Source organism: Falco biarmicus, chromosome 3 (genome assembly GCF_023638135.1).
Source record: "Falco biarmicus isolate bFalBia1 chromosome 3, bFalBia1.pri, whole genome shotgun sequence".
NCBI lineage: Eukaryota > Metazoa > Chordata > Aves > Falconiformes > Falconidae > Falco > Falco biarmicus.
In genome coordinates, this window is record NC_079290.1 from 97,895,881 (window position 1) to 97,923,712 (window position 27,832).

A 27,832-nucleotide genomic window follows, 5' to 3' on the forward strand; every position below is an offset into this window, starting at 1 on the left:
AAAGTGGGAGATGAGGACCAGGGAATTTCATCATTATTTATCTCTACCATTGTAGCGTGCCCTCCCTCCAAAGTCTCTTTCATAGAAACAGTAAAACTGAAGTAACATGCTTTGATTATCTTGTACTCCAGTCAAGTCTCGTTTACAACACTTACCTGGGCTTATTAATTCCAACTCCATTCTATTTTTTTAATCATTATCTTAGTGCAGGGTACTATACATACAAACTTGCAGTTTATACTAAACCAATCTTCAAATTTTCCATGGAAAAATATTGAATACAGATTTATAAATATCTTTCATGCTGTCAGAAACGTGGTCCATTAAAACGTTAACATTTAAACCAGCTTTTTTAATTTATATTAACCTGGAATATTAAGTTGCATAGCTGTTCTTGTATGAACCAAATTAAGAATATTTTTACTTGTGGGACAGAAATTATTCTTCCAGTTCTCACTAGGACTGGCAATGATTACTGTCCATATCTTCTTGTGCTAGATTCCAGGAGAAGAAAATAAAAATGATTTAAAAAAATCCTCAAACCAACTTGCTTTATTAAGATAAAAGGATATTCTCTAGTCATATAACTTCAGAGCTTTGTGTCAGCTGCAGAGACTTTGTTACATTTCTAAAAAAACAAGTTAGTAGTACAGGTAAGAGCAGAAATTAACTCTTACTAGGAAGCTATAAAGGTTAATTTGGAGAAGGGAGCTCTTAGAAGCTGCTAGAAATAGTAATAGGCCTCAGTATAGGTGAGACTATGACAGACGATTCTTATGATGTAATGCTCAAATTTGGTTTCCGCTTATGTCACATGATCCTGCTGAAGCTTTGGGCACATTAAACTCTTCAGTAGGTACCAACCTTTCTTATCAGCATGCAATGCAATTTCTGCAAGAAATGCTGTATCAGACCTTAATACACATCTTCATTTTAGCGTTTATCAATTAAAAGTAGTAGAGCTTTAGAATTAAAGTTTATTTTGGCTATTTCTAACAGCATTTAAGCTTTATATCACTATAGAGCTAGCTAGGAAAATAAACTACGTATAGAGTCCAAGAGCTATAACGTCCACTAGTCAACTTCTAATCATATTCTACAAATCTTTTAACCTAAAAAATTATGGAATTTGCAATCAAAAATCTGAAAATAAAGAGAGACTGTTAAATCATGCTGTTGGTTTAACCGTAAGCCGTCCCTCCGGTATTTTAATTCTCCCCACCTACCCCACTGTATGTGTGATAATAATGTCACAAGATTAAAGCAAGAACTCTGTCATTTGACACAAGTTGTTTCTAGGGAGCTCCATTGATCAACAATTAGTAAACGTCTCCTGCCTTGTGTCAGAGCCCTGAGCGTACTTAACGGCCCTCACCAACTTCACCTGTGGCTTCCAGCCACATCCTCTAACCACAGGTCCAGGAAGTCCTCCCAAGCTTAGATCTTCAGTCTCTGTTTGAACTTTGTTGTAGGGGTGCTGGTCTCCAGCAGTGACCTCACCTGGCACCTTAAACCATTTAAAATTGCATGCAATTTTTTGATGTGAGAAATGGAACTTGGATTCAAATTCATGACGTGTATTTCTGAAAAAGAAGCAGAGGAGCTGGTATTTGGTTCTGACTCAGAAAATCTGAACTTTGTTCCCATCTTGAACTGAATGGATGTTGTGTGTTATTTTGTACCACCTGCATTATTTTGAAAGACATTGAAAACTTGTCCAAGAATGACATTTTTACTATTTAATGACAGCAGAATTCAGTTTCACTGGACTTTGGCATGTCTTCTAAGCTATACCTAAAATAGCACTTCCACTTCAAGCATTCAAAAATTACGTGAAGGCCAAACCAGCTTCCACCAGCAAGACTGAGGAGAAGATGACAAAACTAATTCCACAAACTTGAGAAATTTTGAAGGGCTGAGATTTTTTTTTTACTATTTCTAGTCAGTTTAGAAATGTCATATTGGAGCCTACAAGTGCACTCAGAATCAGAGATCAAGCCATAGAGCAGACAGACATCTAAACAAACTAAGTTTCACACCAGAACAACAGAGGGGGGAAGTATTTAATCCTGTCTTTCACTGCAGAGCTTAATGGGGATGAGCCTAGTCTCTTTGCAGTATCACTCCCCCAGAGCAGTCTTAACGTAATGTCAGCCTAAACTGGCATCACTAAAGCTTAGGAAAAGGTGGAATCATGCAAAGGTAGGACTAGGGGTGACTTTGGTCTGCTTAAGTTCTTACGAAATGTAACCTAACTTAAGCCTCCAAGGGCTGCTGATCTAGAACAGTAAAGAAATCTTCATTTACCACTTCGGTTATCCAGTCAAATACATCTCTCTGCTTTTTACTTTAAATATTTATTGCTACCAACTTATATCACTGTTCTCTACAGACATGCAAAGCATAGAAAGCTTATGCTTTTGTTGTAGAGACCAGTTTAGCCACTTACAGGATACTCGCACAAGATTTTACCTGTGTTAATACTTGAGAAGCAGAAGAACTAGGAAGGCTCAAATTCAGGTCATAATTACTATCAAATAACCAGCCGTGAACTACTTAATTACTAAATGAGAACAGGTGCTTGATATTAAAAAGTTATTTAGCATTAACTTTATCTCTAGAAAACTTGATCCAAAGGCTCTGACAGAATTTTAGGTGGTACTGTTTTGAATTAACACCTGAAGGATATGTTCCTGTCTCAAAAGTTTGTCTTGCTGCCTGAAAAAGTAATAATTTACATTGGATCAAGCAGATGAACAGTTGCCTGTTTGCTAAATTAATTGCTATTGTACATTAATATTAATTAATTAGTTTAAATACTTAACTTATGTAGGGGCTCTGAATTAAGCCATGTAATTCGCCTTCAGTGATGAAATGCTGTAGCTCTGTACTTTCTGGACAAACTAGGGAATGTCCAGGTCAGACCAACAAGAAGTCTGAAAAGTGACTACAAGGAAAAAAATAAGGAACTGGGCTTAGTCTAGAAACAAAAAGGATCAAACTAAAAATGTGAGCTGATAACTTAAGCTTGAAGAATCTCCTTCATTTTAAGTTCCAAAAAACTAGTTAAACAAAACTCTGCATAGTCTATTTATAATTCACCACAGCCCTTGAGCACAGCATGTGCTCTTAGAAGTCTCTTCCATGCCTGTACTTCTAGGATTACTGTGACTATTAACACCACCTCAACGCGTTTCTTTTCCCAAATTCTACACAGAGATGGCAATGAAAGTGTACAAGACAGCAGTCTTTGAACGGTTTCTTTTTAACTGCAAAGGAAGCAATGGAGTCTAAAAGTGTTTACTCACTGTGAATTATTAGTCACTGCTGACAAAAACATTCACAAGAAAATTGTAAATATGTAACACAGAAGAAAATCATACGTCTTCTCAAAGGAAAGGTGAAGATTAAAGGTTAAAACCCCTGCCTTGTTTTCTAAAGACTTCAATTCCCATAACATATATATTACCTAAGGCCAGATTGCACAGCTTTTGTCAGCATTCGTAATGCATACCTGTGAATACATCAGAAGAAAATTGTTGATTCAAGTCCTTCGAAGCCCTCTTAGTCTGAAGAGCTAACTGCTCAGGGAAGTGGAAGGTGCCTACTTTCAGATGTTTCTAGGCCAAGCAAGAGAAAAGTACTGTCAAAATGTCATATGTTCTTTTACAGAACTTCATATGCAGTCTACCATGAAAACAGTATTTGTGACCTCAAGACAAGGTGAGATACATCCATTTCAATGCTTAGAAAGATCAACCTAATTATTTTTAATTTTTTTTAGCAAGCATTTAGCTTTTAACTTGTAATAAGGCCAAAGAGCAATACTGGTTTTCAATGAGCCACATCAGAAACAACCTATAGGTCCCATATTCTTCTAAAAAGCACACAAGCAGAGAGTGAATGTGGTTATGGTGTCAATTTTTCAGTTGATTCAATGGACCTCATACCACTCTTGAGTATACTTCTGCAATATTGAATGACATATACCCCAGCTCCCCTCTACATACATTCTCCTTGTACCAAATAATTTCAGTGCGCACCACTTTTAAAAAAAAAAATAAATAAATAAACCAAAGCTGATTTGGTTAACAAATAAAATGTTTTGACTTTGAAATTTCAGCAGCTTTATGTAAAAATCAAAGTCTCAATGAGATGCAAAGTTAAAATTTCCCAGATTCATCTAAATCCTAGGTCCACATTCCTCAAGTACTAACTGAAAACACACAGGGTAGGAGTCTCCCTGTGACTGTAAACAGTCATCCAGTTGTTCTGTAAAGCTGATTTCACTTAAACTGTCTCAAGATTAACTGAGTGATTTGTAAGTTATTATTTGAACAGATAGTACCTAGAAGCTTCATTAAAACTTTTAACTGCATTATTGACTACTGGTAATAACTAACAGTCATTATTGGGTTGCTGGGGTTTTTTTTCATTCTTTTCAATAGTCATTAATATCTATAAAAGCCTGGCAGTCTCCAAAGAAAACAGTGGGCCACACAAACACAGTTCAACTATGCGCTTTGCAAGGACTTTTGAGACGTTATCATCTATCCTTTACTCCAAGAACTGAGCAATGTGAGATCCAGTGGTTTTGCTTTCCAGACTTTGCAGATACTGCTGCAAAGCCCGACTCCCTGAGCTCACTCCCATGCTACTACTGCTGACGCCAAACCCTGAAGGCGAGGGCCCCAACCTGCCAAGGAGCTCACTGAGCTCTTTAAAAAGCCTTTAGCTACAACTGAAGGGATCCAAGTGCTTCTCAATATCTACCCTCGATACCTCCTGGGCTTTAAAGGCCGTTCTACCCGGCGTTACTGGCGCATCGAGAACCCAAACCGAGAGACCGATCTCCCCTCGGCGGGAGTGTGAGGGAACTCGCACCGCCCGCCCCGCCCCCAGCCCCCCCACCGGAAGGGAGGGGGCGGGCCTTCCGCTGGGCGCGAGGCGGGGGCTGGGCGCCGCAGGCCCGCCCCGCCCGCCGCTGAGGGGAGGCGGGAGCCGGGAGCCGGGCGCCCCGCTGCTGCCGGGAGGGCTGCGACGATGCTGGAGACGCTGCGGGAGCGGCTGCTGAGCGTTCAGCAGGACCTCACCGCCGGGTGGGTGGTGCCCCCGGGCTGGCCTTGTGCGGCTGGGGGGGAAGCGGGGTCCGCAGCCGGGCGGGGAGGGGGAAGCAGGTGACCGGGGGCTGGGTGAGGGCGGGGACTGGCCCGGCGGGCGGGAGAGGAGGCGATTGCGCAGGCGGGACCCCCAGCCGCGGCACTTCCCTCTCACCGCGGCTGCCCCGGCGCCTGGAGCGCGGCCCGGGGGTCTCATCCGCCCACCCTTCCAGCCCCGGTTGAGCGGCTCATGGCGGCGGGCCAGCCCTGGCCGCGGTGCGGCGGCCCGGGGAGGCGGGGGGTGCCTGGCGCCCGGGAGGCAGCTGCGGGCCGGGGGAAGAAAGAGGCTGCTGTGCCGAGCCAGTGAGGGAGATATGAATCGGGTCAATTAACGCTCTTGAATGTTTTATGAAGTAACTGACCTTCAAGGTTTTATGGACTCACGTAATCGCTTAAAGAGCACCGCCGCACTCCGGCGTATGAAAAGCTGTTCTTCCCTTGGGCGAAAACACTTGGCGGGGGGGGGGGGGGGGGGAGGGGAGGGAGGCGCACAGCCCTTTGCTTGCATTAAAAAACGGAAAGATATTCTTCCTACGTTGCCTCACAAGGTTTTTATTAGATGGGCCCGGTATCTGTGCTATTTTAAGTTCAGGCAGGTGGTCCAGACGAGCGTTACTGAAGCCTGGATGGCTGGAGCACAAGGTCATGCCTGTGCTGCAAAACTGTCAGCTCATAACGCCCCGCAGGAGAGTATCGTGCTGTAGTCAGTTACTTTAAAAAACTGCATGGGCTTTGGAAATGTTGAGGCTGCCTTATAATACCCCTACAGTAAATATTTATGTATAGTGATGGATGTTTGTGTACTCTAAAAAGCTAAAATAAATAGTTTATAATGACTTATTTGCATCACTATATGATGATCCACAGAAATTGATAGAATAAGCTACCAATCAGCCAGATAAATTGCTTATACATTGTCTGTCTTATATTAGCAAACAGTAATTAAATGTTACAATGTCTTAAGAATACAGCCAAAGGCATTGCTTTATTGAAGTCTTTGTGTTTCGCTGTTACTTTTAGAATTCTCTCAGAGTTTGATGCCTCAGTACAAGGGAAGGTTCTTTTCCAAAAGGTGTTTTTTACATGATGAAAGAGGACAACAGAAAAGTCATAACATGCTCTGGATCTGATGATCATTTAACTCTGTATCTCCATGTATTGCTGCAGTGGAGTTAATATGTTTCTATGTAGTCTCTAATCTGTCTCCTTTCTTGTATTGCAATGTTTTGTTCTGTTTTGAGAACAGTCTCTGATTTCATCATTTCTGTCGTTGTGTTTTAGCAGTTCCATTAATGGGCCCTTCTTGGAGTGTCCTGTCTTTAAGTGTTGTTTTCATCTGTTTCATCTTTGTTGCCATTGGGAACCTGTATCTCAGACCATAGTAGCAGAGGCTGTGGAGAGCATCAGGGTTTTTCCTGTACTGTCCCCATGTGTTCAGGCCAGAACATGACTTGTCCTGCTTGGTCCCTTTCCCTTCCTAAACAATCCAACCTCAATGCCATAGCGTTCTGGATTACTCTTGTTTCCTACCGCACCAAACTGGTAATAGAAGTAGTTTTATGCTGTTAAGACTTTAGCTCAAAGTGGTCAAAACCCAAAGAAAATATTTCTGGTGTCAATAAAGTGGCCAACTTGTTAACTACATGTTAATTTCCACACAAAGTGGAACAGCTGGATTTCTTGAAACATAGGAAGGGAGAAACTTTTCCAGGGCTTCTAAGAAAATCATATCACTTCCAAAGGAATAAAGAAATGTTTATGTACAGCTAAAAATGATTAAATCTGGGGTTGTGTGGTCTAAAGAAAAAACAGGTTAGGGTTATTAGCCATTTCTATGTACAAAGAAATGAGCTCCTCTTTGCTCTGCTGTGTCTGCTGTCTACTTCTGTGTATCCTCTGAGTGAGGTATCTGAATTTTGACCCATTTACCTGCAAGCAATCGTTTCTAGGAGGAGAGGAAGAAAAAAAAAAAACCAACAAAACCCAAAACCAACAACAGAACAGTGAGCTGTGCTTGTCTGTGCTCAGGCAGTGATTTGTGTACTCCTGCCAGCTTGAGTGATGTGGCTTGCACTACCTCTACTTTGTACAGAGAACACTGCTGAAAGGAAGTTGATACTGTGTAGTCTAATGAAAAATCCTTCAACCTTTACTTCTGACTGCCTAGCAGATATTCTCTTAAGAGAACTGGTAGTTGTGACCCAGCAATTCCTTCTATCCCTGTATGCAGAGGAGCACTGCTATTACAGGCTGGGGTGCGTACTGGGGAACATGACAGGGGAGAAAGGCAAAATCGCAGTGCTTTCTGCAACAGTGTTGCTCTTCATCAGTGTGCTGAGGTTGTTGCTACATGGCTTGACTATAACAAACAGCTCTATAACAGGGAATGGAAATCTGCCTTAGCGTGTCTTTCCTCAAACTTAACCACCTATTTTGCTGTAGAGCTTTGAGGTTTCTTCTTTGAGTTCCTGGAAATTGCTTCCAGGGCGAGCCAAATAACTCACGCAGTCTTGACCACCACCAGCCTGAATTTTTGTATACTGGGGTGTTTCTCAGACACTGGGTCACTCAGGATTGTGTATCTCTGTGTCATGTGTGGAGGATTTTGGCACTCATAGCTTGTTTCCATCTTGCTTGTGTCTGTGTCCCTTGTTTCTTCGTAACCCTTGCTGTCCTGGACAGCTGGAACTCCAGAGGGCATAGAGGCTGAGGACAGAATAGCTGGAGGTTTTGGTTCTCACTCTACGGTGCCAGCTTGACTGGTGTATGTGGGTTGTTGGTTGGGGGTTTTTTTGGCTGGTTGGTTTGGTTTTAGTTTCTTAGGAGCAAGATACCAGTCAGTTTGAAATTGGCCATAGGTGAAACAAGCCTCAGATATGCTCAGTAGCAGTGCATTGTGTTGATGCTGCTGGAGATTCTGATAGCTGGCAGAAGAAAAGTTGTGCTCGTGCTAGTTTTGTATTGGCAGACTTATGACAAGTGGGTACACGTGTCTGTGTGACTGTCATGCTTTTCCTTGGCGCATAGGTCATCTTCTAAAGGGTGTTCTTCAGGACTGGATTTGTTATTTCTATGCAGATCTTTAATACCTGTCTGGTAAGGAAACAGTGTTGAGAGCTGAATGACTTGCATATATAGCTTCCATTAAACTTTTTATACCAAATTGCCTGATCCACTTGTAGAAAAATCTCATAATTTATAAGCAGTGTCAGTAGAAATCATTTCATATGACAGTCTCCATAAAATTAGGGGAAATTTAATTTAGCTGAAACAAGATTAACTACAATAGACTGGAATTAACACAAGTGTTCAAACAAGTTGTTCTCTGTTTTTGGTGTTGGAAATGTCTGATGGTTTTGTGGTTTTATTTGTAGGTTGAAGACTTTGGGTGACAAATCAAGAGAAGCAAAAAAAAGCAGGCAGAGGTACTTCTGAATCTCTTAATGTATAGCATTGATCTAGGATGCTCTTGTTAAAGCAAAATTTAACATGGCTCATATATAGGTGCCAGTTACAACAGTGTTTGTATATAATTTTACAGTCTTACTTTGACAAAAGAAAAGTTTTACTCCTAATATTGGGGGAAATACTTTGTTTAATAAACCTTCATTGATAGGCCTAAATAATTTCTGATGGCCATCAATCAATTTATAAGTGAGTATTTAAATTATGTGAATAGTCAACATTATTGTAGTACTTAATAGAAGATTCAGGTTGCAGTACACTGAAATGTAATTGTTTACAATCTGTGATTCTCATGTAGTAAAACTAGTTCAGTTTTTTTAGTGTAAGAACAGAAATATAAACATTTTTATTGTGGAAAATACATGTATAATGGAGTACTTCAGTTATCTGTTTCAAGAAGATTTAAACATTGTCGTGTGGTTTTTTTATCTTTTGCATTTTAGTATATTCATTCTTTCAACCTGTGTAAACTGTAGGGAGACTACTTAATGTCTTTAAGTGGTGTCTGTGAATGTGGCTTCTTCAAATAAGCTCAGATATGCTATAGTGTGAAGCATGTTCTTACTAAAACACAGCACGTAGGCACAAATTAGTTTTAAAACAATCCCTGGACAAAAAGTAAGGCATCTGAAATAAACTGTATTAAGTTCTGAAGCTTGATGTTTTGGTTGTAAAGGTTTTTTTAGCAGAAGACTGGTTGCATTGACAAGACACAGAAACTAAACTAAGAAAGGGTGAAGGTTTGGCTGAAACTGTTTTAGGCATCTCCCTTCTCTGTATGTTTCCAGTCCGTAATGGTTTGGTTCAGATGGTGTACTGTAAATATCCATCACTTTTTGAGCAAAGCACTGGGTGAACCAATTGAATCACTACAAATAGGGGAATGCTGGGGTTACTTTTTTGCTGGTGAAGTTCTGGGACAAATGTATCTTAGCTTGGTTGTGAGGATGGCTGAGAGCTTGTGGGTGAGGAGCAGAGAAGCTGGTAAGGGTAGCATTGTGATGGGAGTTTGTTCCTGATCATCTGATCAGGGAGTGAATGATGTCTTCTCTAAACAACTTGAGGAATTCTCAATCATTTGTCATGGTTTAACCCTGGCTAGTGACAAAGCCCCACGCAGCCACTCGCTCGTTGCCCCCACAGAGGGATGAGGGAGAGGACTGGAAGAGTTAAAGTGAGAAAATCCATGGGTTGAGGTAAAGACAGTTTAATAGGCAAAGCAAGGGCCATGCACACAAGCAAAGCCAAACAAGGAATTAATTCACTACTTCCCACTGGCAGACAGGCATTCAGCCATCTCCAGGAAAGGAGGGCTCCATCATGTGTAACACTTACTTGGGAAGACAAATGCAATAATGCTGAATGTCCCTTCCTTCTCCTTCCCCCAGCATATATATACACAGCATGATGTCATATGGTATGGAACATCTCTTTGGCTAGTTTGGATTTGGCTGTGTTCCCTCCCAATTTGCCATGCCCCTCCACCTCCAACCTTCTTGCTATCAGGGCCTGAGAAACTGAAAAGTCCCTGACTTACTATGAACGTTACCTAGCAACAACTGAAAAATATCAGTATGTTATCAGTGTTGTTCTCACACCAAATCCAAACCATGTTCTCACACCAGCTACTAAGAAGAGACTTAACTGTATCCCAGCTGAAACCAGGACAACTGGTGTTGGGGGGGTCTTTAACTTCCTTGTCATCTGGTGAAAAGACAACACAACAGGATGCAGTCAACAGGAGTTCTGGAGGGTGTCAGGGATGACTTCTTGATACCCTCTTCATAACTTCTTTGGCATGCAGGAATACCCTTAGGAAAGCCAGAGCTCACCTAGAATTGACATTTACAAGAGATGTCAAGGATGTGAAGAGGTTATAACCCTCCGTTAGTAATAAAAGGCTGAACAAAGAAAACATGGGTTTGCTGGTGAATGGGGTAGATGATTTAGTGACAGCAAATGTAGATGCTGAGATATCAAATGCCATTGTTGCTTCAGTCCTCACAAACAAGGTCTCTCAGTCCTCTGTGCTTAGTGAAAGGGTTCAAGGAAGAGATTACCTAGTAGTGGGTGAAGATCAATTTGGGGAGCTCAACCCATAAAAGCCATAGGATTATATGGACCAGGAAGTACTTAATGAAGTTAAAGAGACACAAATCCTCAGTCCTTCGCTGAGAAAAAATATCCCTAGCCACACAGACTGGGGCTGACTGGCCAGCTGGGAAGCAGCTTTGCTGAAAAGACCCTGGGGCTCTTGGCGGACAGGAAGCTGCATGCGAGCCAGCAATGTGCCTGGCAGCAGGAAGGCCAGCGGCTTTCTGAGCTGTATGGACAGGACCGCAGGCAGTAGGATTGAGGGAGGTGGTTAGCCCCTGTGCTCAGCACTCCTTACACCACATCTAGTTGCTGTGTCCGGTTTGGGCCCCCAGTGTGAGAAAAGCATTGGTAACCTGGAACAAGTTTAGTGGAGGGGCCACCAAGATGGTTGGGACTGGAAATGTCTGCATATGAGGAAAGGCTAAGACTGGGGCTTGTTCAGCCTGGAGAATAGATGACTTTGGAGAGACCTAATGGCAGCCTGTCATTACCAATGAAGAGGTTATCAAGGAGGTGGCATCATAGAAGGTGATGGACATGAGAGATGTTCAGACAGGAAAAGGCAACAAGGAAAAGCTTTTTCCTCATGGGGACAGTCAAGCAGTGGAACAGGTTGTTCACAGGGCCTGTGAAGTTTCTGCCCTCAGAGGTTTTCAAGTTGCAGCTGGACAAACCAGCTGAGCAGGCTGGTCTGATCCCATACCTGGTCCTGCTTTGAACAGAAAGTTGTTCTACAGACTGCCTGAGGTCCCTACCCACCTCACTGATTCTATCACTTTTCACTTGGTTTAAAGAAAAAAGGTTATATTTGTGGCATTTGTTGTTTGTTTTTTTTCATTCAGATTGTTTGGATGACAGTGCAGAACAGTCTATTCTGGAAATCTTCCAAGAGATGAATCTTGGATGACATTGAAATCTTCCTGTAATACATTCTTCAAAACGCTGCATTGTTAATTTTCTTTAACTTAGGATAAGTTGTCTTTATATTTTAAGCTGTTATTAATGAAAATGTATGCATCCAGTAGGAGATCATTAGAGCATTAAACTGGCAAAGGTTCTTTAGCTTAGTATTTATTTTTAATGTAGAGTATATTAAGTGCAATATCTTTATTGATGGGCATAAGAACTTGCGTAGTAGTCTTATTTTCAGAATGTTTTAACTTAAAACAGTGGATAGAAACAATGTTCAGCCTGTGTATATGTTAACAGCTAGAGAAATTATCTGATAACGGTTGTTTTTAATGGACATAGTAAAAAAAATATAAGAATGGGCTACCATAAAATAACAAGGAGAAAAAAGCCAACCCTAGCTTTGGAATATTCTTTTAAGAGATACTGTGTAATGCATTTTAAACCAGATTTGACAAAATGTTTGTGGAAGTGAACAATAGGGAAAATTTCTGTGCTCAGCAGATCTGTCAAACACAGATGTGTGTGCATACATTTTTTATAACAGCCTTCTGTTCATTAACAACATTTGTATATTTACAATTTGTTTTATAGAACTGTTCAGTGTTTGCCGGAGTTTTCTGCTGGACTGGAGTTACTGAGCAGGTATGAACTTGCATTTCTTTGTTAGTGTCTGCTCCCTATAATTTCAGAAATAACTTTATTAGGTTAAAAAAATTAGAAGAAAATCAAAGTGTTAATAATAGTTTTTTGGATGTTCTGCAGTTAGTAGAGTGGGCATGTTTACCAAATGTTAAATATGTTTAAAGCTTGCCCAGTCCATAAGTTATGTCATATTAATGAAAGAGAAGTCCTGAAGGAAAAGCAACATTAGAAAGATGGCTTCAGTTCATGATCTAATGCACAAGGATGAAGGGAACCAGCACTGAGGCCCAGCCCATGGTTTTAATTTGATGTTTTATAACTTTTACATATTTGATATGATTTCATTCTGTTATAATAGACACAGTATGCCTGTTATTGCCATGAAAAGAAAGTGTATTCCATGTGTATTTAGTCACTTTTTTGGTTTTTTTGAGTAACAGAAGCTATCTGCATTATACATGTCCTTTGTGTCTTTATTTAAAAAAAAAAAACAAAACAAAACTCAACTCTTTTCTTGGGGGGGTGGACTGATCACAATCTTGTTTATTATTTTCATGTTCTTAGTGAAATTGGGTTTCAAGTACTGCTTAAGGCTTTTATGTGTAGTCTTATAAACATTGCTTGGTCCATTTAGCTCTTGATGTAAGCTAGTTTTTTAACAAAACATGGAACACATAATTTCTTTAAAGAAATTATTTCTTACTGTATGTTTGTCTTGGTAGAAGTAAATACCAGAAAGAAATGTACAGCTTTTTAAACTGTTGTTTCTGGTATTCCTGCAAATATAAGCACAGTGGTTTCCATGAAATGGTCTTCCTCTGTAAGGGGAACACTGCAAGAATAGTCATTTATCTATCTTCTCTTCAGATATGAAGATGCTTGGGCTGCCCTTCACAAAGGAGCCAAAGATTGTGCAAAAGCTGGAGAGGTAAGAAAAAATAACAGGGCCATACTTCAAGTATTTTAAAATGTGTAAGTAATTTTAAACAAAAAAAATTTAATGCCAGCTTACTGGGTTGACCCTGGTGTAATGGTTTAACTCCAGCCGGCAACTAAGTACCACATAGCTGCTCGGTCACTCCGCCCCAGCTCCCCCATAGTGGGATGGGGAAGAGAATCAGGAAAAGGTAAAACTCGTGAGTTGCAATAAGAACAATTTAATAAGTGAAATAAAGTGAAATAATAATAATAATAATAATAATAATGATAAGCAGCAATTGTAATGAAGGGGGGGGGGGGGAAGAATTAAACCCAAAGGGAGAAAAATGTGATGCACAATACAGTTGCTCACCACCTGCTGATCAGTGCTGAGCCAGTCCCCAAGCAGTGATTGGCCAATTTCCCCCAGTTTATATACTGAGCATAACTATGGGTATGGAATATCCCTTGAGCTAGCTCTCTCCCAGCTTCTTGTGCATCTGCTCACTTGCAGGGCATGGGAAGCTGAAAAGTCCTTGACTTAGGGTAAGCACTGCTTAGCAACAACAAAACATCAGTGTGTTACCACCATTATTCTTGTATTAAATCCAAAACAGTGTTGTACCAGCTACTAAAAAGAAAATTAACTCTATCCCAGCTGAAACCAGGACACCTGGCCACTAGGTAAGCACCCACACAGCCTTGGTCACTCTCCTACCAGGGGGACAGAGGAGAGAACAAGAAGAACAAAAATGAGAAAACTCATGGTTCAAGGTAAAGGTAGTTTAATAATTGAAGGACAGAGGGAAAACAAGCGATGCAAAAGCAGTTGCTTACAACCTCTCACAAGCAGACCAACGCCCAGCCAGTCTCAAAGCAATGGTTACGCTGGAAGACCAAACCCTTAGGTTTTATTTTTGAGCATGGTGTTACATGGTATGAAATATCCCTTTGGGCAGTGGTCAACTGCTCCAGCTGTGTCCCCTCCTAACTTCATGCTCACCCATAGCCTTCTTGCTGTGGGGAAGAGAGAAGGCCTTGACACTGTACAAACATTGTTCAGCAACATCCAAAACACTGGTGCGTTACCAACACTGTTTTGGTCAGAAATCCAAGACACAGCATCATATGGGCTGCTATGAAGAAAATTAACTCCATCCTAGCTGGATCTAGTACAACCAGTATAATGAAAAATAATGCTCTGTATTGCTGCTTGGGAAAAAATGCCAAGTGGCATTGTTACTGACTGTGGTTTTAAAGTGGGGGTTTGATAGGCAGCTGATGGAATGGATCAGAATGTACAGTTCCTCTTGTTTCTCACAGCTTTTCCAGATTTGACGATACTCGGCCTACAATTAATATTCTTGAAGTATTAAATATAGTTATTGTACAAATTGAAATGTGATCATGTTTCTCACAAGGTATGATCTAATAAGAATTACCTGAATTTCATTCTCCTGTTTACTTTCTGATATTTCAATTACTGTAACAAGCATTGAGTATGATAATTTCCTAGTGCTTTTAAAGTACTTCTCAATGGATACGTGGACACCTAGAATTTCCTGTCTTCTGTCCTTTCTTCAGATAGTTGCAATACTACTTGCACTTTGACAAAAAATATTATGTCAGTTTATTATGTCTTTTTGTGGGATATGTTAGATTAGAGAAGGTTATTGATAAGTACAATTTTGTCAGTGTGACAAGAAGGTTATGGTAAATATAAGACTTACCCAGAAGTTCAGGGGGTTGTTTTTTGCACTCTTCTGCCATTATTTGAAACATTTTAAGTTAGCTAGGAATATTATTTTGAGACTGCTTAAGACATCATCGCATTGCTGATAAATGGCAGTGTAAAAAATAAATACTAATGTAAGCAATAGTGTAATTCAAACATTAAATAATGTGACGTAATGTAAACAATTGCAAAAATTTTGCTGTATGTTACTACTGTAGCTCTTTAAAAGCAGTGATAGAGCTGGGAAAGTATAGAATATATTTGGAGCTGAGGCATGTTGGTGGTTAGTATCAGGGTAGGGCCGTTGCACTGACACTGTTTGCTGCCCTTTCCTAGTAGACGGGAAATGGCAAGATTTGATTGTCCAGCTGAAAAGACTCAGGAAGTGTCTGTGCTTTCTCCTAATTGTGTTCAGTTTTCCTGCTCTGGAATTAAAATGACAAGTTGTGTGGTTTATTTCTGGAATGAAGGGAAAGAAAAGCTCCAGTAAGTGCTACCAGTGCATTGCTCTGCACCAGACCTTCCATTTCAAATCCCGTTGAAAGGGCAGACAGTTAAAGCTGGGCCACAGTGCAGAGCAGGACTGAGCTGTGGGATTCTCTGTCCTGGCTGAAACCTTCATTTTGGCTAGCTGCATCCTCCCTGACTCTTCAGATTTCCTTAGGAGTCTTCTCTGTATCTTTTTCCAGTGGATGAAAAACTCACTGCTTAATGTATTTTCAAGAGTTGTATTTAGCCTAAGAAGGGTATTACCTGATGTTCTTCTTTCTCTTGCCTAATAGTGAAAACCTTCAGTTATTAGAGATGAAGTTCTCTCTGCTGGCTTTGTGTCTTGTACTGCTCATAATGAAATTTTTTTTTAGGTCTCTTAAATTATTTGCTTACAATTTTGTAGTACTTGAAATCTGGTTTGCTTTAAAAATTGTAGTTCTGGAAATAATGTGAGGTTTCATATATATATATAAATATATAAAGCAAATGTAACTGTAATCACATATATTATGGCTGCTTGGGAAAATCAGAATGAAAAACTTCCAAAAGGACCTTGAAAGTTTTCATGAAGTTCAGATGTGTGCTTTTGGGAGAATCCAAAATACGGATTGTTTGTGGGGGTTTTGTTTGTTTCTTTTTTTATAAAAGTAGAAAATACAGCATTCAATGAAATAAGCATTGTGTAAGCACACAAGATTGACTGTACTGTATCAGAGCTAAAGGTCTACTTGTCCTGTATCCTACTTCTGGTACTGGCTAATAGCAGATAAACTGCTTGTGCTGTCGTATATATAAATGTTGAATAGAGAAAGTGAAAATGTCAAGCTTTAATTGCTGCCTACAGTCTTACCATGTTAAATCATAGGTGGTAACTACCAGTTCCATCTACAAAATTGTCCTAAAAATACTGCTTGTAGATGATTATAATTGTAGCTGTATTTAAATACCTTTGGGCTGAAATGTTTTTCTGGTGTTTGCCCCCATCTCATGGTATATTTTTTTGTTTGCTTTACTGTTTATCTGATATAAATCCCATACCTCATTCTCACAAATGGACTTGGCTTTATTGAAATAAGGATGTTGGTCTTCTGCAGTGTTTCATTACTGACTAGGCTTTGAAATAAGTTTTCAAACTTGATCTGGTAGAACAGGATGGCCCTTTGACAGGGATAGGTAGCTAGAAGAATTTGGAAATGGAAGAAGTTGTCATTCTTCTAGAAGAATGTTTGAAGTGGGTAGAATTGTAAATCTTTGAGAATTTTCCTTTGCCCATTGCTCAGGCTTTTTTAGTTTCTGCAACTAAATTCTACTAGAACTGGGGAATTCAGAATGCAGATACAGCCATAGGCTGCAGTTGTGTGCAAGAGGAAGAATGAGCAATGGAACTAAGAGCAAGGGAAACCATAACTGAATCATCTCAAGTATCATATATAAGGGACATATTTGTTACCCAAGATCTCTTGATCTTGCTATTTCTGATAGAATCTGACCTAAATAAATAAAACTTTTAAGCAGTGTATCCTCTTCTCATTGTACTATTGCATGGTACAAGTTAGGAAGAATCAAACAACAAAAATTGAACTAATGTAAAAATGTGTTCATACTTTGCAGCTACTGCATGCAGATAAGTTTATCATGAGGGCAGAAGAGCAGGACTGTAATAAAAACAACTTTTAAAAAATGTCATTCCTTTTATTTTTTCTAGAGTATTTTGAATATGCAGAGTTTTCAGTTTTGTTAAGTTTAAATTAGTGACTAGCAACATTAAACTAAGTTATTGATCTAAATAAGCCTTACATTGCAGCACTGCAATGTTGTTCTTGTGTACCAGTGCAATGCCGCTGTCAAAATTCCAGATATGTGTTATTTACAGTTAATAAAACCCATAAAATATTTCCTGCATTGATCAATATATTGAGAAATAACTTACCGTGTTTTCATCAATGTATTTTTATATAAATATTTCATACTACAGGGGCTTTTTTGGGCATGTTGTATATTTACTTGAGAAGTATACAAGTGGCAGTGCTATATAGGGCTGCTATACTGACTTTATGCAGATGCATTAGTTCTAAAAATTAGTCAAGATGCTTTTAAATAGGTACGTAAATTTGTAAATAAAGTAAAGAACCTGTTTGTTTCAGCTGGTGGATAGCGAAGTAGTGATGCTTTCCGCACACTGGGAGAAGAAAAGGAACAGTCTGGTGGAACTACAGGATCAGCTCCAACAAATACCTGGGTTTTTAGCAGATCTGGAATGCCTCACAGCAAGTCTAGGTAAGGTTTTATAGACATACCAAGCATTCAAGTTGGCACACAGAGGATTAGTCTGAAGTTGTGAACTTTGCAATTATAAAATTTACTTTTGTTTCCTGAATGTATCTTTTCTATTGTAAAACAGTAGTTCTTAAACAAACTGTTTTTGCAAAAGAGCAAAATTAGTAGTGGTTGTTCTCCCAGCAGTTAAAATTCTGTGTATTATTATTTGGGAGAAAAAATAAATTGTTACAACTGCATATCTTGGTGTGAACAATTGAAAATTATTATTCTTGAACTCTTTTTAAAAATTCTTGAAGATGTGTAGTGTGAAAACTCATGTATGTAGTTGCATCTCTTTGATTGAGTCTATATCATTTTATATAATAATTTGTTTTAAATCATCATTTGTTGGGGATGGAGGGAAGAAATTTACCTGGCTTGGGAGACTCTGAAGGCAGCAACTTTTTGTTGAGAGTAATTGTTAGTTCCAAAAGTAGCTTGCGTAGTTTATGGTAGTGTACAGGGTCAAGCTGTTCTGAAGTCATACTCATCTTTTTCATAGGTGAAACTAGCAATCCTACATATTAAGGTTACCAAATACCCTATGTTTGTTAGATGAGTTCCAATTTTTTGTAACTTTACCGAATGTTAATCTGTTGATTTAATCGAAAAGACGAATTAGTGGCCTACTTCTGGAAACCTCTCATATAAAACAGTTGATCCACTGTTGAAAATGAAATTAGGAAAAAATGTTCTGATCTCTTAGTCTCTGAAAGCCTTTAGTGTTACTGAGCCTTGAAATGGGGATGCAGCACTTGACAAGTAGCAAGCCTTTCTGTCAACAGTAGGCCCCTTGATGCCTCCATGAAAATCCATTCAAGTTGCATCAAGTTAAAGCTTTGAAAAACTGCTGTCTGTGCATGGATTTTAGTAGCTAAGTTCCCTAGGGACTCTGCCTGCACTATTCTTACACCAGCTGGGAAGTATGCAGAAATTCCTCATGTAATTGCAACTCTTGTTTTTGTGGGGCGGGCTGGATTTTTCTGCTGGCATCTGATGTGAAGAAAAGAAAGAAGGCTAATTTCTCATTCTTTTATGGTCATTGGATATGCACAAATCGGCTTTTGTTCCTAGGTTGGTGGGTAATAACTTTGGTATTTCTTTCTGAACCAAGGAATATATTTCATTTTTGTATTACAGTTTTCTTATACCACCTTGTTTAGTGAGGATTTATCATGTGTGGTAACCATTTAATGTTGGCTTTTTGAAAAGCTGAGTTATTTTCTAAGGAAATACCGATTGAAATAATGATTTATTTAAATACCGATTTTAATATCATCATGCACAAAGTGATGCAGTCCACTGGTAGACCAAAGATAAACAATATAATAAAAACCTAATGAAATTGTCGTTATAGTTCATAACTGCAAATGCTATAAATCCTGATGAATTGGGGTTACCCTCCCATTCCTGATGTTATAGTTTTATGAACCAGAATTAATCTCACCCTGATCACAGAATTACTTGGAGAAGGCTCAGTCTCTCTAGAATATTTTTGATACTGCACAAGCAGAATTTAAGGAAGCATTAACCACTCTGTTCAGGGAAGCCAATGAATTTTAAAGTCTACTGCTAAGGTTGTGAGATTTGAACCAAATCTTCTAGCCTCACCTCGTGTGTCAGATTTCAAGTAATTTACCTAGAGGTTTTTATTAGTTCCTCCTAACCACTGTGAGTTTTTTTGAATTGTTTTTTTTTTTTCCTGTTAAGTTTTATAGTCTATTTGAAAAGTATAATTTATACCGTATTCAACATCTACACTTCTGGAAGTGATCTACCAGAAATTTACTGTGATATTCAGCTCCCTGTTTTTAGTTTTTTATAACTCTGACCTATCTGCTTTTTATAAATTTTAACTGTATTTACTTTTCCAAGAGATGACTAATACTGTGGCTATGAATCTTGAATACAAGCGAAATATTCTGTAAAAAAACATACGTGAATGTAGAATTGTAAATTGTTGTGTCCTTGGTAGTGCATCCAAGTTGTAACGTGGCTAATTGTCATAATTTCAGAGAAATAATAGTTCTGTGTTGTGACATGGTATGCTTCTAACCTATTAATACCTAAACAATCTATTTTGAAAGTAGATAGGGAGCCCTGGCTGCTTTTGACAAGATACTTCAGATAATGGAAATGAGCCTTTTTAATGACCAACTTAAAACTGGTATGAACAGATTGCTCAGATTTTGCTGTGTATTACAAGGCACATTTTCATTAGTACTTTTATAAATAAAGTCCTTTAACTTAGGTATGCACGTTATCTACCATCCCTCATTTTAGGTAAAAAAGTCTGTGTCTTCATTTGATAGTTATTGTAGTACGCAGCATCTTGTAGCTGCTGTTGAAAACTTCGAAGAAAAAATTACTCTCATGTAAAAGCAAAAAGGACAGTTATTGTCCTTTCAAGGACCAGAATTTGAATCACCACTTAAGCCAACTTTTGTTTGAGATGTTGTAGAAAACATCTGCTTGCCGTTATCTGACATATTTGCCTTAATGTGAAATACGCTTCATGTTTGAGCAGGGGCATCAACTTGATACTGGTTTCAGAAAGGCTAGTCATGAATGTAGGTGACGATCCAATGTAAGGTGAAAATATTTAGACTGGGAAGAAAATACAGCTGGATATATATACACAGAGATAAAAGCCATTGCCTCCTGGTCTTCAGTAAGTATTTTTTTTTCTGAAATATGGGTTAGATGGATGTGAAAACTCATTAGGGAAACTAACTTTTCACACTGCTTGAGGGAGGTATCCTTGTTTGTGTCTTGAGCAGAAGATCATGCTTTGTTTTTAGATTGTGTATCAAGTATGAAAGGTGCCATTTTCTAGCTTTGCAGAATTCAATCCAATTTGTTCAGAATTTGCATTTAAAAAAATGGCCATGTTCACTTTGTTTAAGTGGGATTAAAGACAACTTAATGGCTTTTTCAGACATTAAGGAAATGTACTAAAACTTGTGAAATATAAGGTCATAGTAGTATCTTTTTAATTAAAAACAAGACTTTGATTTTAGTAACATTTGAACTACTTGAAGAACTTAATACTCCATATTTTGGGTACTTGTTTTGAAGCAAAAATGTGTGTTTTAATGAAATATACTTATTTTTTCATTTCTTGATAAAAATGCCAAAGGTTTTTCCAGTTTGAATAATACAGTATACTTCCAGCAACATCTTGTATTCTGAGACTAAATAATTTAATTTTTCTTCATTTCATCAGTTTGTAGACAACCTCTGAAGCAGTACTTTTAGGAGGAAAAAGTGTAGTGAGGAATAGCCCACAGACTTGGCTCTTTGGGGAAGACAAGAGTGTCTTTGAGGCAGAGAAGTCATTAGTTTACTATTATCTATTTATTAATTGTGGTTTATGTCAGGATTTAGATATTAGCAGGTATTCTGCAAGTAAAACTGAATTTAAAGCCAGACAATGTATTAATCAAGATTTTTCAGAGCTGGCATTTGAACTTTCACTTCTGAATTGTGTTTGGTTATTTAAATAACCATTTCTTTTTTGTTAGCATCTAGCAGTTGATCGCTCTTGAAAAAGAGCTGAATAAATGTGTTGTGATGCAGAAATCCAGAACACACATTCCATTAAAAGACTAGGGTTTAGTGGTTTCTTTTTTATTTTAAAAATTTTTTTAGTGTTAGGAGAGCTGTAAAAACTTTTGCTGTAAATTTGTAATGATTTGTCGTTGGGAAAATGTTTAAAGAAAATAAAGTTTGATTATTAATCAAAATTTTTTTTCTAACTGGTTGACTGGTTGTTCAGAAACTGCTGTTACTTTTCTTGCTTTCATGAGTTTGTCTGAGATGAAATGGCATTTATTTTTTACCAAGAAAATCAGGGAAGATATTTGGGAGATGTATGTAAAACCAAGGAATTTTAATAATACAGCGTAAAGATAACTTCTGTTCAACATGGAGTTGGTCTTTTTCATAGGCTCCAGAGCAGAATACTTTGGTGGAGAGGGTTGTTGTATAAGTTAGAGATAGGTATGTATAAAAGGCATATAGTTTGGTGGTGTAAACTTGGTAGTGTCTGTGGCTTGAATACAGAAGGAAAAAAATCCTAGTATAATTGCTATGTAGTTTCAGCAAAGATGCTGCTTTAGCTTCATGTAAATGGTATGATCTTAGCTGTGTTTAAGAACTTTTCTTTAAAAACAAATCAAAATTGAGCTCCAGTAGAACTGTAATTATGTAAAGTATTTTTTTTTCCCAAGTGTTGCATCTAAACTGAGCTCTTCCTTTATACAGATGTCTTTCACTGCTCATTTTAAGCTTTTAGTAATTGTGGTCCCTGTCTGACCTAGAGGTAGAGAGAATTTCTTTGATGTAATTGTTTCCATCCTCTCTGTTTTCTGCCTTTTTGCCTTTTAGTCAGAGAATGAATGAAGTTTGAAAAAACATTTTTAGTACTTCTTGGTGTTTTCTGTTGTTTGGGTGGCTGGGAAGTGCAGGAAAGCTACATTTAAAGTTACTGTAGCAGGAATTAAAAACTGTATTTTTTTTTCTGATAAACAGCTGTGTTCTAGCTTTTCTAACAGTTTTTGTACTACTGCAGAACTACAGGTAACACAGGTTTCAGTTAAAAAAATTATATGGTAAATTTAAATTAGCTAAACTTTAGCAATAAAGTGTGTTCAGGTACAAATCTGGATTTTGTGGTTGTTGAGTTCTAGATAAATACTTTAATACCTTCATAGCTGGTAGACTAAGAAAAATAGTGTACATTCATGCAAGATAATTCAATCTAATGTCATCTGATCAAACATTAGCATACTTTAAAAAAATTAATACTAAGAACTAAAACTTGTGATAGTGTTGTTATACCTGTGATAGTGTAACAAATATAGGCCAAACTAATATAATTGGAATGATGTCACTAAAGGACAGGTTATTTTTTCAGTTATCTAATAAAAAATACTCTTCCTACCAATTATGGCATATTATATATACATACAGGAAAATTCTTAATCTAAATATACAATGGGTTTTTTTACAGCCTCCTTTTTAAAAAGATTAAAAGGAGGAAGTGTTTTTCTTCCGCATAGCAGTGCTGTTTCAGAGTGAGATGGTGATTCTTGCCTGACTGCTTGGTTGTGGCATTTCTTGAAGAGCTGGAAAAGAATTAGTGATCTTGCAGGTATTCACTGGGTTTCTAGGGCAGATTCATTCTAGGTGCCACTGTGAACTACAAACTGGAAATTAATTTCTGTATCTCATATTTTTGCTAAATAACTTTTTTTTGAAGTGTGTGCTTATTTATCTGTGAACATAGATAGGAGCTGATCAAAGAATTATGGCTTAAATTTCAAATTCATTAAAGGTGTAACTGGAACTTGCTTTTTGATGCACGGTGCATACTCATTTGAGTAGGAGACAAGTTAGTTCACGACTGTAGCTGGTACTATTGCTGTGGAGCTAGTCTTCAGCTTTTTTTGTGAAAAGCATCTACGTTTTCTTTCACTTCAGAAAGAAGAATTCTGAAACCTGTGTTGCAGTGAAGTACTGTTCTTATCTTCTGGAGAAATCTTAAGTGTTCATTCCTCCAGGAGCACAGTGTTTTCTGCAGTTCCCACTAGAGGCTGCTCAAATGCCAGTGTTAGGGATCAGTTGCCCTTTTGAAGTCGCTTTTCTTCATCCTTTTTATTTTCCAGTTCTTTGTTGTTGTCTTTTAATATTATTTCAATAGCAAGTACAGCAAAGCAGGTGGTGTGTTTTTTAAGTGGAAAAAACAGTGGTTGATAGGTACCTTACTGAATTATCTGGAGCCCTGCTGTGTTTGTGAATTTTGCAAATTAGTAAGTGAGCAATCATTCTGAAAAGCAAGTTAGCATGATACAGACATTTGGATTTTAGTGCACTTGGAAAAGTCCATTTCTTAAGCAAAAGGGGACCAGCAGTCGTAATTGTAGTCATGATATTGCCCTTTGAATACATCTGGATTTTATGAGAGCAAGTTGAGTATGTGGTAAACAATGTATGTTCCACATCACAGTCTGTAGAAGTGGAAGCTTTTTTTTCCCCTCAAACTTGTTTTCATGTTTTCAGCTGCCTCCCCCCACCTTTTTTTTTTTTTCTCCTTCAAGTGATCTGTGTACAGATAACTAATTTAAGGAGATTTTTACTGATTATATGATACATGTTTCCCTTTTTGACTGTTGTGGAGCAGTACCTTACTTGCTAGGGACTAAAAAAACCTTACTAAAAAATTGGAGCTGAATATATGAATTTGCATGCTAGGAAATTTGTTGACAAGGTCTTAACTTTTGCTTTTCTAGGGGGACCACTAGGATAGCTGTTTGTAATTGAGTAATGGTTAAGAAAGTTGAAATTTTGTGTACTCCAAGTAGAATGGCCAAACCAGAATTGAAGATTTGACTGATGCTTTCAACTTGCTGTTTCCTTCTTGTGAGCATCCAAAACACATTAACTTTTAAATCACTCTTTTATACCTTGAACTTAATAGTTACTGACTCGCTTTATGAAGATTGCTTCTGTGTGTTACAGGCAAGGTGAAACACAGCCTTTTGCCGAAACTCAGAATTGCTTTAGGTTTTCTGCTGTTTCATTCCATCATCTGTGTAGTTCTTTGCATCAACAATCAAGTACATACGCTGCAACAGATTAGTGTATCTGTCTCTGAACTGCAAACACCCTTTTATTCTTTGGTTGCTATTTTGTTTGTAAAAATGCGATTTATCCTTCTTCCTGCAATTTACCTTCCCTCTGGTAAGGAGAAGTCCTGGCAAAAGGGTGAATAATAGTCTTGTATTCACACAGTTCCATCCAAGAATAACTAGCTGGTTAGGGTTTGGGAAAATAGCTTTTCTACTTTGGGATCCTGAGGAGGGACATGGCGTTCAGCATTAATTAATCACCTGCGGAAAGAGCAATCCTTTGATCCAGGATTCACATGGCACAATTCAGGTCAGAAGGGACCTCAGGAGTTCTCTAGTTCAAATTGCTACTCACAACAGGGTGAGCTATGAGATAGGATCAGATTTCTTAGGGCTTTTCATAGGCATGATCTCTTTTTAACTTGCCACTCCAAGCAATTAGGGTTAAAGAGGAGATTAAGAGGTTTTGCATGCATTTAAGCACATGGGTATGTAAAATAGCTAAATCTAGAGATTTGCCTGTCAGTAAAGGATCTGTTTTGAGAGTAAACTTTTGAAGTCTGTATTCTTTTATCCAGGAGGTCACGTAAAAGTCAAAATTCTCCCAGTATGCTCTACTTTTGCTTCATTTGAGTAATTTAAGGTTAGTACTGGTTTTGGTCAGCACAGCTTTATGCCTCAGATTGGTACCAGAGAGGAAGGGCTAAACTGACAGTGTGCCGAAGAAGCAAAATTTAATTTTTAATTATGAGTTCTAGATGATGCTTTTCCTGACGTGTAGACCGCAAGCCTTCAGACCAAGATGCTGGGGCAAATATAGTGGCTCGACATCTTGCTGCAAAGGGAGCCTCAGATTGATCTCCCTTGAACGTGGCTCTGCTGGCACTCCTTACTATGTGGATATGAACTGAGAGTTGTTTATCTTTCTGAGCCATTTATATATGTGTAATTATTACCATGTTAATGATGTACCTTTATGAATTCCTGTTTCTGTTCAGGTGAGTTGTCCATCTATTGATACAATTTGATATTCATGTAAGTATTTCTTATAGCCCAGCTAGAGGCAAACTTTGAGGAAATGGAGAATCATCTATTGTGTCTTGAGGACCTGTGTGAACAGTGTGAGTTGGAAAGATACAAATGTGTGCAGACATTACAGCTGGAAAACTACAAGAAAACAAAAAGGTAAATAAAAACAATTGCTATAAATATAAATTAGCATAAAATATAAGCCTTTGTGATTTTTTTTCCTCCATATATAACATAATCCCTTTTATTTTCATCTTTTAAAAAAACAGTAGTCCTTGACAGGAAGTTGTGAATTTGTAATAGATTAATTCAATGTTGGCATAACTCTTGGTGATGAACAAAGTGTGTGTGTGTTTAGAAAATTATCAATACATTGTTATTAAGGTGAAGTTGTGCTTATTATTCTCTACAAGCAATTGGAGTAAGGGCTATTGTTAGTAAGCACTGACAAGTTGTTGTTTCTTTTAATCTCTTGCCCTGTTATTTTGGTTTTCTTTTTTTCCCCATGTACCTGTAAGGTTAGGAACGGTATTTCTGTCTATCTTCCTTTCAGTTCATTCCTATCCTATAAATACCTTTCACTTTGTATGAAAGGTATTAACCTTCTGCCATTCAACTTGCAAAAACAGGACATTGCTACTTGTAATCGAAGTTCAACTTGTAGCAGTATGTATGAAAAGTCAGAACAGCCAAGTCTTCAGCTTCATGTTTACCTAAAAGATAAAGTAGCAAGAGATAAATGTTAAGAGCTTAAATAGCTTAAACTGTTGACTTTCTTGGTTTTGTTCCTGACAGTGCCGAAAATAACCTTACTGAGATAAAACAAGCAGTATTAAGGCCATTATATAAATGAGGAAATGAGGAGTTAAATTGAAGGAATTTGTCAAAGGCATGTCTCAGACAGACGCTGTTAGGGAGTGGTAGGTAGATGCAGATGCTGACAGACCTGGAGCCAGCATTGACATGGGGATAACCAGGTTACTTGATCTGTCTAACCTGGTGTCCTCCTGTTAGCCAGGGGAAGCATCCTGGCACCCTCCTCGATTCTCTTGTTTGTGGAAGCAAGTGTGCCTCATGCCATAATTGGAACAACTGGTTTGGTTTACAGTCCTGGTTAGGATGTGATGATCAAGGCCAGAACTGTGCCGGACAGCACTGGTAACACTTTGCTTAGCTTAGCAGTTTTTCTCTTTTTTGACCCTCCTTTTGCCATCCCTATAGCTCTTCTTTTTGTTTGTTTGTTGTGGTTTTTCTTAATCCCAGAGTCCTCAGAAATAAACAGTCCACCCCTAATAACTTATTTTTCCCTATTGGTCCTGGTTTTGCTACTCAAATTTGGTATTTCTGATACCATTTTCTAGGGAATCTTGGCCTTCGGTGGTGTTACAAATATGGTTACCGAAGTACTGCTGGTGTTGCAAGTTCTGCTTCCCAGAAAGTCTGCAATAGCTTAAAGGTCCCCCTTCAATTTTCTGTAAAGTTTGGCTGTTTCTCGCCTTACTCCCCTTTAACCATCTGTGAAATCCAGCCATCTCTTACGGTGCAATCTATAGCTTTTGTCAGCCTCTTGCTATGTTGTCTGTCACATCTAGCAATTTCTCATGTCATGTCCTTTCGTTTTACACATCCTGTTCAGTTAGTTTAACCTCAGGCCAGGGTCTTGGTGGTGATCTTGTCATTTTCCTGCAACCTGGATTTTCTCTTTCCCAAGTCAGGGCAACGCCATTTTCTCGCTCTCCAGGAAGAGTCAACAGTAGTCAGTATGGCTGGATATTCACTTGTTCAGACCTATTTAAGTGATAGAATATTTAATAGCAATTATTTTAAAATTCTAAATATGTGCTATGTAACTGAATAACACACAAATGTAAAATGTGCATAAAGCAACAGATCTGTATCCCCTAAAATACTGTAACCTTTCTGAAATTTTCTGAGTTCTGTTTGTTCTTTCTGCCGTCCTCACTCCCTCTCCTCCTCCCCTAGCCTCTACTTCCAACATCAAAATAAAGTGTTAAACTGTTGCTTACTCTGCTTAGCAGCATCTAATCAGTTTTATAAATAGAATGCTAAGCAAATTACTTAACGTAATTATAAGCTGATTACATTTGGTCAGATCTAGACAAAACAGGAAAAACTTAGGTAATTTCTGGTTAATCATTACCACTGTATTTATTTAAGAAAGAAACCAACTGCTATCTTATTACTAGAAGGACACCTGCCAGTGTAGATACTCGGAGAAAACCCAGCCAGTAACTTGATGTGAGTGTGATTTCTTATGTTTGTTCAGAACTCATATCCTGTCGTCTTCTCTTTAGTGTTTGGGGTTTTTACTGTGATACCAGCTACTGAAAGAATCAAGTGGGTGTTCAGGAGTCTCTGCTTTCTCTCTTTAACACAATAGTTACTTTCAGGAAGTGAGTAGTTTTGTGTTT

General features: G+C 38.3%; 1 protein-coding gene and 1 long non-coding RNA gene across 4 annotated transcripts in view; one reads left to right on the forward strand and one right to left on the reverse strand.

Annotated features, from left to right (window-relative positions):
• Positions 1-4,882, reverse strand: part of LOC130146580 (uncharacterized) — a 97,820-nt gene extending 92,938 nt beyond the window's left edge. For both annotated transcript variants that reach the window (XR_008820959.1, XR_008820960.1), the window contains exons 1-2: positions 4,783-4,882; positions 3,515-3,620 (exon numbers count right to left, since the gene is read on the reverse strand). This is a non-coding gene — a long non-coding RNA (uncharacterized LOC130146580). The remainder of the gene's footprint in view (positions 1-3,514; positions 3,621-4,782) is intronic.
• Positions 4,883-4,936: 54 nt separating this feature from the next.
• Positions 4,937-27,832, forward strand: part of DTNBP1 (dystrobrevin binding protein 1) — a 72,495-nt gene continuing 49,599 nt past the window's right edge. The window contains exons 1-6 of one of the 2 annotated variants that reach the window (XM_056331037.1): positions 4,938-5,099; positions 8,534-8,584; positions 12,225-12,275; positions 13,143-13,203; positions 17,565-17,697; positions 25,424-25,556. In XM_056331037.1, the coding sequence (XP_056187012.1) occupies positions 5,044-5,099; positions 8,534-8,584; positions 12,225-12,275; positions 13,143-13,203; positions 17,565-17,697; positions 25,424-25,556 (485 nt within the window). In that variant the 5' untranslated portion in view covers positions 4,938-5,043. Of the gene's footprint in view, positions 5,100-8,533; positions 8,585-12,224; positions 12,276-13,142; positions 13,204-17,564; positions 17,698-25,423; positions 25,557-27,832 lie in introns of both variants that reach the window. The other variant, XM_056331038.1, reaches the window with a different exon arrangement.